The 13,038-nt window shown below is 39.0% G+C and overlaps 1 protein-coding gene across 3 annotated transcripts in view; it reads right to left on the bottom strand.

Moving 5' to 3' along the window:
* Positions 1 to 13,038, bottom strand: part of LOC139950673 (anoctamin-7-like) — a 44,751-nt gene that overhangs the window by 5,837 nt on the left and 25,876 nt on the right. For all 3 annotated transcript variants that reach the window (XM_071949461.1, XM_071949462.1, XM_071949463.1), the window contains 6 exons: positions 8,043 to 8,195; positions 7,383 to 7,510; positions 6,436 to 6,641; positions 5,607 to 5,740; positions 4,038 to 4,128; positions 3,056 to 3,175 (listed from right to left, as the gene is read on the bottom strand). In XM_071949461.1, coding sequence (XP_071805562.1) covers positions 3,056 to 3,175; positions 4,038 to 4,128; positions 5,607 to 5,740; positions 6,436 to 6,641; positions 7,383 to 7,510; positions 8,043 to 8,195 — 832 coding nt within the window. The remainder of the gene's footprint in view (positions 1 to 3,055; positions 3,176 to 4,037; positions 4,129 to 5,606; positions 5,741 to 6,435; positions 6,642 to 7,382; positions 7,511 to 8,042; positions 8,196 to 13,038) is intronic.

Here is a 13,038-nt window from a genome sequence, read left to right as displayed (position 1 = left end):
CTGGAAAACAAGAAAGGTAACAAAACACAAAACAAAGACAAAGATTAATGTTCCCATAGAACCACAGCATGTAGCATCAGCCACCAACATAAATTTTAATGTTATATTGCAACCACAGTCTTATATTATTAAAAAAGAAAATCAAATGTTTAATTTTCTTTGAGATTCATCTTGGATGTTTTCATTGATGATTAAGGCATCCAGTCAGTATTGCTGCAACTGTTTTTTATTAGTATAAACATTTAAATCCCTCACTCGTCCGTTGTACAATGCCAGTAAATTATTCATCAGGTAAGCATGAAGATATTTCACGTGCAAACATCTCCAACATGCAACATGCAGCAATACAAGACAAATAGTATCAACCAACAAAGATGTACTACATTTGATACCACCAAACATGCAACTGTGTTACTTCACACAAAAAAGAGAGGAAATTACAAAATTGCAATGATTTTGTATCCTATTTTTCAATTTTGAATGGTAAAACTGATATTAAAAAAAGAGGAAATCAGCTGATGCTAGGTAGTCACTGAGCAGTCACTGTGCAGCGCTGCGCAGCTGCTAGGTAGTCACTGAGCAGTCAATGTGCAGCGCTGCGCAGCTGCTAGGTAGTCACTGAGCAGTCACTGTGCAGCGCTGCGCAGCTGCTAGGTAGTCACTGAGCAGTCAATGTGCAGCGCTGTGCAGCTGCTAGGTAGACACTGAGCAGTCACTGTGTAGCGCTGCGCAGCTGCTAGGTAGTCACTGAGCAGTCAATGTGCAGCGCTGCGCAGCTGCTAGGTAGACACTAAGCAGTCACTGTGCAGCGCTGCGCAGCTGCAAGGTAGACACTGAGCAGTCACTGTGCAGCACTGCGCAGCTGCTAGGTAGTCACTGAGCAGTCACTGTGCAGCGCTGCAAAGCTGCTAGGTAGACACTGAGCAGTCAATGTGCAGCACTGCGTAGCTGCTAGGTAGTCACTGAGCAGTCACTGTGCAGCGCTGCGCAGCTACTAGGTAGTCACTGAGCAGTCAATGTGCAGCACTGTGCAGCTGCTAGGTAGTCACTGAGCAGTCATTGTGCAGCGCTGCGCTGCTGCTAGGTAGTTACTGAGCAGTCAATGTGCAGCGCTGCGCAGCTGCTAGGTAGTCACTAAGCAGTCAATGTGCAGTCTCTGTTGAGCCGCCACTGTTGAGCAGTCACTGCGCAGTCGCAGCTAGGCAGTACCCAAGCAATCACTTAGCAGTCACTGGGAGCAGTCAGTGAGCAGTTGCAGAGCAATCGCTGACCAGCTGCTAGGCAGTCACTTAGCAGTTGCTGGGCAGTCAATAAGCAGTCGCTGCACAGCTACTAGGCAGTCGCAGAGCAGTAGTAGAGCAGTCGCTGCGCAGCTGCTAGGCAGTCGCAGAGCGGTCGCTGCGCAGCTACTAGGCAGTCGCAGAGCAGTCGCTGCGCAGCTGCTAGGCAGTCGGTAGGCAGTTGGTGCGCAGCTGCTACACTCGGCTTGTCACTGGGCAGTCGCTGGGCAGTCTCTGTAAAGTGACCTTGCAGCTTTATTTTGAATATTTATGTGAATATCTACTTTAATGGACCCTTCCCATGAAATATGCTAATAACATTCACGCATGCGTACAGACCATGTTGGTTGGCAAACGCCATAGAGTTGTGCACTAAGCAGACGCGCAGTCGCGTCTGCGTCACGCACCCATTAGCCAGTGTACAAAACAGTGCGATGTTCCCTCATTTTGCCAACCAAAACGTTAGTGCGCACGCGCTATGTGCAATTTACATATTTCATGGGAAGGGTCTATTGGCAGTGTGCTAGATATGAAGCTGTTATGCAAAGCAAGCAAAAAAACATATCAATTGCCATCATGCAGAGAGAGTCACTGTACTCAGTATTTTCCAAGTTCAACAAATTATAATAGTGAGCTGGGTTGGAACTTAAAATTCAACCTAGATCTTTTGCGACTATTAGGTACCTGGGGTCGATTTCACAAAGAGTTAGGACAACATGGCTAGTCCTAAGCAAGGACGAGTAAATCATCCTAAACTTAAGATAAGACTAATCTTAACTCTGTGAAATCTACCCCAGGGCTGCTGTAAACATCTACAAGGAATCGTTTGGAATTTGTAGAACTTGGAAACCATCGAGTATACAGTGCTATATTAAAACCACATCAATAAAGAGCAACGTTATTATACAAATAAAGAGAAATTATAGTCAAACACAAACATACCAAAAGACTAGTATAGAACTTAGGCTGTTTCCAACATAGTGGCTGCGGCTTTATCACCTAGTTATCATGCAATAAAGCATAAGCTGCTCTTAGTAACAGCCTCAGCAACAGCCGTAGCCACCATTTCAAACACAACCTGACAAGGGTTATGGCTGATTGTTTTCATATACATTGTGCAGGTGACATTCATATTCATTGTGCATGTGACATCAGTGCATGTTACAGCAATATACATATTGTGCAAGTGCAATCAATATAATTTGGTGACAAGCAAACGTTGAAACCATTTGTGATTTGGTACACTTGTCAAAGGCACTGTACACGTTTGGTAATTGTCAAAGACCAGTTTTCTCACTTGATGTATCCCATCATAAGCATAAAATAACAAACCTGTGAAAATTGGGCTCAATTAGTCATCGAAGTTGCGAGAAAATGGTGAAAGAACAAACACCCTTGTTGGGAATAAAAAGACTTCTAGCTAGAAGTCTTTTAATATTTTAGTGAGAAATTACCTCAAATTCTCAAAAATTACGTTACTTCAGAGGGAGTCATTTCTCACAATGTTTTATACTATCAACAACTCTCCATTGCTTGTTTACCAAGTCAGTTTTTAAGTTAATATTTGTTTGAGTAATTACCAAATGTGTACCTTCCCTTTACGGGATATACTTGGTATCAAAGTATAAATTGGGTTCAAAACCTCATTTGGAACCAATGCCTCATTTGGGATCAAATCCTCATTTAGGAAACTACCTATTGATGAAGTTGAGTATCAAGTTGTGTCATATAAGAGCAATATTAATATTTGATCAGTGGTTATTTCAGTTACTTACCTGTATTTCTTGTAGAGCTTGTTTAGCCAGGTAGCTTTCTCTCTTAATCTTGACCTCTAGGCTTTCAGGTACATCAGGTACAGCAAAATCAATGAATCGACCAATACCAAAAACAAAATGCTGAAACAAGAAACATAAACTTATAGCAATAGCAAGGTTAAAATTGCATTCCCTTTAAAACGATAGCTTAGAAAGCTTGCAATCCTGGTGTGGAGCTTAAACTCACCCGACACTACACCACATTCACTGACCTGACACTAGACCACACACACTACCTGATACCACACCACACACACTCAACAGACACTAGACCACACACACTACCTGACACCACACCACACACACTCAACAGACACTAGACCACACACACTACCTGACACCACACCACACACACTCAACAGACACTGGACCACACACACTACCTGACACCACACCACACACACTCAACAGACACTAGACCACACACACTACCTGACACCACACCACACACACTCAACAGACACTAGACCACACACACTACCTGACACCACACCACATTCACTGACCTGACACTGGACCACACACACTACCTGACACCACACCACACACACTCAACAGACACTAGACCACACACACTACCTGACACCACACCACACACACTCAACAGACACTAGACCACACACACTACCTGACACCACACCACATTCACTGACCTGACACTAGACCACACACACTACCTGACACCACACCACACACACTCAACAGACACTAGACCACACACACTACCTGACACCACACCACACACACTCAACAGACACTAGACCACACACACTACCTGACACCACACCACATTCACTGACCTGACACCAGACCACACACACTACCTGACACCACACCACACACACTCAACAGACACTGGACCATTTACACTGATGTCAGATGAACTGATTTCAAATTGGACATCTAGGAATATTATCTGTTTCGAAGAACGACCTTATCTTACCTCAAAAAGGATGACAAATGCTAATTTAATAGCCAGTAGTTGGTAGTAGACTTTGGTATGATTACCTTCATCATCACGGAAATCCTTGTATCTGCATGAGACATGTAAACAATAGAAGTCATAATGACCCTGTCCAGTCTGAATTCAGACCTTAAACCAAACCGGTTACCCAGACATGATGAAAGCACTCCCAAATAGATTTCTGTACAAGTCATGAAAGTTTTGGAATTAGGTCACAATAAAACAGTTGCAAAAAGTAAACATTTTGCAGTTCTGTACCATTGAAGAGTTCAGCTTTATTTTCAAAGGGAGAAGACCTTTTTATAAGTCTACCAAACAGCATTTTGAACAAACTTAACTGTGAGTTTCTCAAATCGTGGAATATTGGCTGTGTAATATTGGCGAATATTTTCGAAATTATGAAGTATTACATGAAGTTAGACACGCAGTTTGACATGGGTACTTTGAGTTATAAACATGCTATTATAACGCAGCAAACAGCTGTAGATAGAGCGCGATCTCAAGATGATAACAGTCTAAAAATAGTACATGGTCCACATAAGAAAAAATGACGTTAAGGTTCAAAGGTCGAAAGTCGTTTCACAATCAAACAACGCATTTATGGGATAGGTGTTTTTTCTCCCTGTGGAGCGGGCCGCTTTCTCTGTGTGGGTGGACCGTATAGATGTACCACGTACTACGCGCGCATGTACACAAAAATGGCAGTCTCCCGCTTGTTTCACGACAAACTTTCTGGTGTTTTTGTACACGGAATACCATTATTTGAAAGGATTTTACAACAGATTTTAGGTACAGAAGTTATCTGTTGTTAATAGAGGCAATCATTTTCATTTCTAAAGATATGTTGTGATTATTTTCAACCACTTTATGTAGCTTTGTTTTCCTGTCAGACGACAGTAAAGTTGAGAAAACCTGTGCGCATAACGTTCCACGTAAACAAACCTTCACTTCATACGCACACAATGTTTTAAAATTGTTGTTGATCTCTTTTATGTTTCCAACCTGAAAGCTTGAATTTGGTGAGTCAAACAAAACAACTGTGAAAATCATTCAAAAGATAATTTCATCCTCTACAAAATAAACTTAACATGTAACACAAGAAAATTATCACACCGACAGTTATCCGACGCTTTCTGGATACGGCTCGAAATTGATTGAATTTTCATGGCGCACTGAGGACCGTATCGCATTATGTTTATTATTGCTTGTGTGTTAAAGGGTTAAGGACACAAGTGTCAAGACCGAGACTTAAACCTAAACTCTGATGAATAGAAACACTTTTTCCAGGGTACTTGACTGCTCGGCCAAGTCAGGACACATATACATGTGTACCTTGGATGCACTGGATACATCGAATCCATCAAATCAGACATAAATAGGGAATGAGTTTTGCAGCTCTCAGATTAGTCAATATTAAGTATGGCATAACTTATATTTTATTTCAAGGTGCACTCATAACTTTCATTGTAAGACATGTGTTTATTAATGCCCTTGTTTTGAGTGTGTAGATTGAGTATAGTTCCCAGACTCTTTATGTAGACAACTTACCTGCATGGTTCCGAGGTGGTGCCGTTTGGTGCATATGACAAGGTGAAGTTTGTATAGCCATGCAAATGGAAGTCATATTTGTATTGATACATCACACGAGACAAAAACTCAGAGGTGAATGCAATCAAAAATGCCTGAAAGAAAACAAAATCAAATATGTTTTTTAAACAAACTTTTATGAGAAGATAAGGATTGGTAAATACTGTTGGAAATTCAGTTACATGGTGGTTTTCAGGCAGTTCTTAAATAAGGGAATCAATGTGTGGTGAAGAGGTTTTCAACTAGTGGTTTAATCCCAACGAGGCCTGGTTCTTGATAACATTACCGAGACGAAATTTTGGTAAATTATCAAGAACCAGGCCTCGGCTGATTTAAACCACTAGTTGAAAACCGATTCAACACACTTTGATTCCCATTCATAAATACCTTTTCGGTCAAAAACATCAACACTTTTTGGTCAAAAAGTAAAATAAATGCAAAAATTATAATTGTTCAATGATTTCTTTCAACACAACACCCCTCCAGCTATGAAATGGTACGGCCCTCGGGTAAACAACTACTTATAAGGGAATGCTATACACGTCGCGTAATGTGTCTTATAAGCACAGGTGCAAGCTCGCGTGTCATGCCCATGTTTCAACACTTTTTACTGGTCATAAACAAAGGTATTTACACACCCACGGAATATAGGAATAGCGAAACAGTCTGAGGTATTTATGAATAGTTATTTTTACAGCGATATGGATGATTCAATTCTATAACAATGCTAAGATACAGTTATACTTCATACATAATGCTAAGATACAGTTATACTTGAAATAATACTTACATTGCTCATAACGGCTAGATTAGCAATAAACTCCAGGATGTCATACCAAATGCCGATATCTTGAGCTCTATCAGCTACAGAGCGACGTACTTCACTCACATACTTAGATCCATCCAGACGAATCTCAATCCAATTATTGAGTAAAGCAAAGAGTGGAGCCAGAGGGAAAGCAGCCACAAACACCGTGATGAAACCAAACTGGATCACTGCAAACAAATAGTTATCAAACAACGACACAATTAATAATAATAACAAATGAGCATTTATAAAGCGCCTTATGCAACGCCTCAAAGCGCTTTACACAAATATATAAAACAGCAACTAATAAAATACTAAGAGAAAACACTCAGAAAATCTAACAATAAGCAGATAAGCAAAAAACTTACTAAGGAGAAGATGTATTCAGTCAGCACAACTTAAAGGCACTGGACACTATTGGTAATTACTCAAATAACTGTTAGCATGAAAACTTACTTGGTAACGATCACTGGGTTGATAGTATAAAACATTGTGATAAACGGCTCCCTCTGAATGAATGTAGTTTTTAAGAAAGAAGTAATTTTCCATGAATTTGATTTCGAGACCTGAGAATTGGATTTTGAGGTCTCAAAATCAAGTATCTGAAAGCACACAACTTCGTGTGACAATAATGTTTTTCTTCAATTATTCTCTCGCAACTTTGATGACCGATTGAGCTCAAATTTTCACAGGTTTGTTATTTTAAGCATATGTTAAGATACACAAAGTGAGAAAACTGGTCTTTGACCAAAGGTGTCCAGTGTCTTTAATTAGGAGCATAAATGTAATGCACCCATGATCAATCAGGCTGGTGCAGAGAGAGTTCAGTATGTATTCCATTCTTATATTGTGTTCAGTAAAGTTAAGTCCATCCAGTTCCATACATGAACATGTACATGTACAATGTACTTGATGTTAACTGAATTTACCCATCTCCAAGTATTCTTCAAACAGCCCATCATTGGGCACCAGCTGGTAGTCCGCTTCCCATCGTGTACTTTCTCGGTTACCAAGGGAGCCACGCATCTTCCAGCGGAGAATAAACTGCTTCAGTTTTCTATGCACAGAGAATATTGAAACGAATTATTACAATGTTACACCCTTTAAAGCATTTGAATGATAAATGCAACGTTCACAATAATGTAACCAACTGTATGCAGGACTTCTAAAGGAAGATGTCAGAACAAGGCATAGGAACAGGCCTTTCTTATCTCATCAGGTCTAAAAGTAAGAGTAACTATAAACATAATATGAATAGTAGACTTGGGGGTACAACCATGTGTAAAATCTATATTGTGGGAGTAATGGCTCTGAGCCAGTTTGTATTTTAATGGCTGCCCGTCTTCAGGCAAAGCTTCAAACACCATTTAGGTCAAAAAGTGTTATTTACAATGTATTTTAATGGAAGGTAAACAATTTGAAGTCATACTACCTTGGGCTAAGAAACATGAAACACAGTACTAGTCTTACAAGATCTTCTTGAAACCCTGGCCGGAATTACAGAATACCTACTTGGAACTCCAACTATACATAAAAACTACCAAGAACCTATTGACAATAACACTGCATTGAAGACAGACTTGACTTACGGGATAGCTACTTCTTGGCAGTTATTGATGATTTGTTTACCAACCATGATGACCAAAAGCTGCTGAGCTAACTCCACCAGGCAACCTCCATTGCTGCATTCCTCATTACGCAACCCAAATATCATAACATAGCTACCTGGGTAACCAACGAATCTACAAAGTAATAAGAATCAAGTACCTGGTAAGTATCAAAATATAGTATTAGAATCTTGGATCACATGGAATTGATCAAATAATAAACAAATTAGGAATGCAAACATGAGCATCACATTGATGTACAACTCTTGGAAATGTCAACTTCCAATGTAAAACCACAGCATAGATAAACATTCAAGAAACTTAAGCTCTATTTTCTAAAAGTGAACTCCAACTTGCACATTAACCATCATTTTTGTTTATGAACTATGAATATTGTACAGGATGTAAACATTTTCAATGACGCAATATGGATTATTTCCAGCAATACACTTTTGAATAATTCCAATAATGCATTTCAGAATATTTCCCATGATGCACTGTGAAATTCTGGCTCTCCATGAGTGCATTTTGGCGACCTCAACCAGAAACATTGGTTATCGGTTGAGCGTTTCTGTGTGTTCGGTTGAGCGCGGTGACGATGCTGTTCAGACCAACCAGTAACCGACTTGTTGAGTCGGTTGGGCTTTGGTTAGGGACGCCAAAACGCACTCCTGTGGTCGCTGTTTTTTAAATTTCCTGTATATTTAGGCCTTTGTTTGCCGCTTACTGAGGCATTTTACTTTCACATGCAGCTACTGTTTGACTTAGAGTCAAACTGCATACAAAGACATGGTCTTGAGTCTCGAGTAAGGTGATCTTTGCAGCACAAAATCTGGCTAAATTTGGCTATGGTGTGGGTCCAACAATGCACTCGTTGCAAAAAATGCGCACTGCACAATAACATGCAGGAAAGCTTACTCACAAAATGGCACAAACAAGATTTGTGATTAATTGGGCAATATGCTTCATAAATAGGAAAAATGTAATAACATGACCCGAGTGTGTGTGAACTAAAATGTACTGTTTGGCCATAAAAAATGATAAACACCCTGGGTTTTACTCTGTAGAAATCATCAGTAGAAATCTGTACGGACCTCCCGCATTGACGTCATTATGCTGCCGTTATACATGTAGGTTAAATCATGACGAAACAAAACAATGGAAAATGCACATCAATGTATGTGCAGCGCACAGAATGGGCCAATGAGTAAACCTTCTTGTAATCTCTATCCCAGGGCCCCCTACTCCAATGTAGTCACATTAGGGTCTTTTATAACATTGACAGGGCAACATGCAGATAAGCATGTACCGTTGCGTCGCTGCAACAAGGTTGTATCTCCTACAATAGCATTTACATGAGTTTTCAAATGAAAACATGTTTTTTCTTGCCTAAAAAAAACTACTAAGTCACTGGACACCTAGATATTAAGTTGCTACACAGAGTGTTTTCATAAGATTTCAATTTGTTGGAGAATTGAAAAAAGGCCAGTTCATACTTCACACAAGTGTGAGGCGAAGTTGAAGCCAAACATTTGCAGCGAACAATTCGCTCAAGTTGAAATGTGCTCCACTCTGCGAAACGATCATTGTACTTGTGATGTTAAGTTCCCTTTTCTGACCTTCTTGCGCCGACACAACGATACGCTGTATGTTTACATTGCAAGGCTTACATTGCTACATGGTAGCAACAGGTAATGGTTGGACCCTATAAACCTAACAAATATAGAACAATTAAAGCGGCAACATGCTGTAACACATAAAAGCATATTAAATCATAATTGCCTTAATATGACAGAGATATAATGTAGCTGGATGACTTCTCATTATAATGCAAAATACACAACTAAAGAAACCTTTCTAGCACATATAATGATAATGGTACAAAGAATATAACATCACTGGATTATAGCAACCAGCAGTCATTGTTACAGATATCACAATCACAAACAGACAACCACAGGCTGCTTCCATCGTTCACTCCAAATACACAGATAACATACACAGATATGACAGATATGCATGCAACTCATGTAAAGGGAAATGTCAGGTATGACAGAGATATTACAGTTGAAGCATTAGTAGAATGAACGTTATTAGTTGGCAATACTCTGAATGTCTCACCTCATTATTATCTTGATTAATTCATCAAATTGTTACCTTTATGAGCAACACTAGAACTTGCTGTGTACAAATAGGCTTTGAAACTTTGCATGATGGAAGTATAATCAAGTGAGGTCTGCTGTGACACCATGTGCATAAATCTCTTTTGAGAAGTCGTGGTTCTGAGAGTTGTAGACCACTGGTTCTTTCAGAACCACCACTTCTCAAATAAGATTGATGCATGTGGCGTCACCCGAAACCACTCTTGATTTAGTACAGCTCAAACGTACGTGTGCTTTAATCACCACGTACACTTTTACCCTAAAAGGTTGGGTCATCAGGTGGTTTTTGTCAACTTAATTTATAGGCAAATTTAGCAAAAATGCCTACATTAAAAGTCACCTGTGAAAGTTTCAATTTCAAAAATTTCAAAAAGTTCCCTGCAGGCAATCTTTAGAGATTCAAATTATTGACATTGTTGATTCTTGATATCAACATGTGCAATTCAGAGAAAAGAATTTCACAGAATATTGACTATCATAACAAGTAGGCCCTTGGCTTTCAGACACAAATTATAACATTTGTTTAAGGCCATTACCACAGTAGGACCCTTCCCGTAAGTGTTCTACTAATTTATTGAAAAAGTATCATTTTGAAGGTATAATGTTGAGATACAAGTATGGCTCTCACAGCTAGGCTTCACTCATTGAAGCTACAAGCAGGTCAAAGGTCACGGATTGATACTGCACTGTACATAATGAGATAACACCCTTCAACATAAAGAATGTGTGTATGTTGAGTCATTAAATTTGATGGTTTGTTTCTGACAAGGCAAGTATGTGTTAAATGAATGTGTTATGTCATTATTCATGTATGCTTTGTAATGGAACTATGACATAACCAACATAGTTACTATGCAGATTGTAAAGGAACTATGACATAACCAACATAGTTACTATGCAGATTGTAACCACATCTTACAGAGAGGCTCCGCGTGTATATTTTAAGTCAATTCAGTTTTCTGCTTTACTCATTTTCCAGAAGATAAAGTCCTTGTGAGAGTGGAACAAAGACTCAAGTGTCATGACCGGAATTCAAACCCACACTGTGTGGGTTTGAATCCTGGTCATGACACTTGGGTCCCTGAGCAAGACACTGAAGTGTAATTGCTTCTCTCCACCCAGGGGTAAATGGGTACCTGTGAGGGCAGTGATGGTTCTTGTGTTTGGTTTAGCTTAGTGCGTTAAATATTCAGCGACATAGGCTGTATATTCCCCAGGTAGCTGAGATGGTTCAATGAATGAAATAGCCCAGTGATCAGGGTAATAATGTTAGAGGCGCTTTGAGACATGGTGTATAAAGCGCTATATAAAAAAACAATGTTATTATTATTATTAAGATCACACTTTTTTTTAAAGATGATGTAAGGTATAAATGTATTGGATTATTTCATGTGATCCGTTACATGTTCATGGTACCTAGAGAGTACAAAACTTGAGAACATATATTTCAGAAAGTTTGAAATGAGCATTCTTTGTGTTGTACTGTATGTACATGGTATCTCGGTGGAAAATGGACTAATGCATACAACTGGAAACACTTTAATTGAAATCAATTCTGAATGAACTTGAGACATTTTAATTTCTTTTTTGGATGCATGCGCTCTTCTAATGTATTAACTCAGGTAACTGTACACATGTATTGCACACGTTTATAATGATATTACTATTTGCCTTGAGGCATGCATACATTTACATTATAGACCTAATGACATCAACATAATGAAATAAATTAACATAAAACTGAGTTGAACAAAACAATCAGCATGCATTTTTATTATAGTCAATAGTCATGCTACAGTGTACTCACTTCCCATTAACAGTGTGCAAGAAGTTGAAATAACCAGGCTATATAAAGAAAATATAGAGAAAGAGAGTAAAGTACCAGGCTATCATCTACAGACAAGAAATAAGGCCATTGTCTGAATCAACAGACTTTGGCTGCGGCTAAGGGCTAATGCAAACAATGACTAGCCAAAGCCACTACCAAAGCTGTTCAATCATACAAGGCTTAATAGCACCAAAGAGAGCAAAGGTCATCCGTAGAGAGAAAGGTCACCTGCTAAGAACAAGGTCAGAATGTTAGTGTGAACAAATATAGATATGGAAAAACAAAACAAATATAGACATCCTTATTCTAGGACTTGACTTGAGAATCATGAGAGAGCCACCTAGAAAACTCCCCATCCAATCGACAACCTCCCCAAGAATACTAAGAGAAATTGGAGAACACCATGTCAAATATCTTTAAGTACACTGCTCAGAATGGTATTCTTGAAACAAGAAAAACATCTTATTTTAAGAAAATTATTATTGTGTCACTCCCTAGAAAATATTTTCTAGGGAGTGACACAAGAAGTGTAGCGCTTGTTCTGAAAAGAACTGGTGGTTAATTTATCTACAGTTAAAAATACCACATTTATTGCAAATCCATAAAAAGAGCGATTGTTCAGTTTTGCCTAAGCTTTGCCAGTACAATGGGTCGTATGAATAAAAAGTAGTATTTACTGACAAGTACTAGCAAAAAGTAAAAGCATAAACTTCCAAGTAGAAGCATTCAGTAAAAGCATCTTCTAAATTCCGTATGAATAAACCTATTCTTTTACTGCAAAGTATTCACTTAATGCTTTGGAGTAAATACTTCTGATATACCATGGCTGAATGGCTCTTAACAAAAGGTTTCCTTTGTATTACAACTCCCATTCACGTCTACATACGCACTCACACACACACCCCAAGCAGCATTTGATTTAACAGAAACATAGAAATCTTCAAGTCAGCCATGAGGTTTTTATTCTGACAACATTTTGATGAAGACG

This window comes from Asterias amurensis, chromosome 18, assembly GCF_032118995.1.
Source record: "Asterias amurensis chromosome 18, ASM3211899v1".
Classification (NCBI taxonomy): domain Eukaryota; kingdom Metazoa; phylum Echinodermata; class Asteroidea; order Forcipulatida; family Asteriidae; genus Asterias; species Asterias amurensis.
Note: the sequence above shows the minus strand (reverse complement) of the source record. Positions and strands in the feature narration are given on the sequence as shown.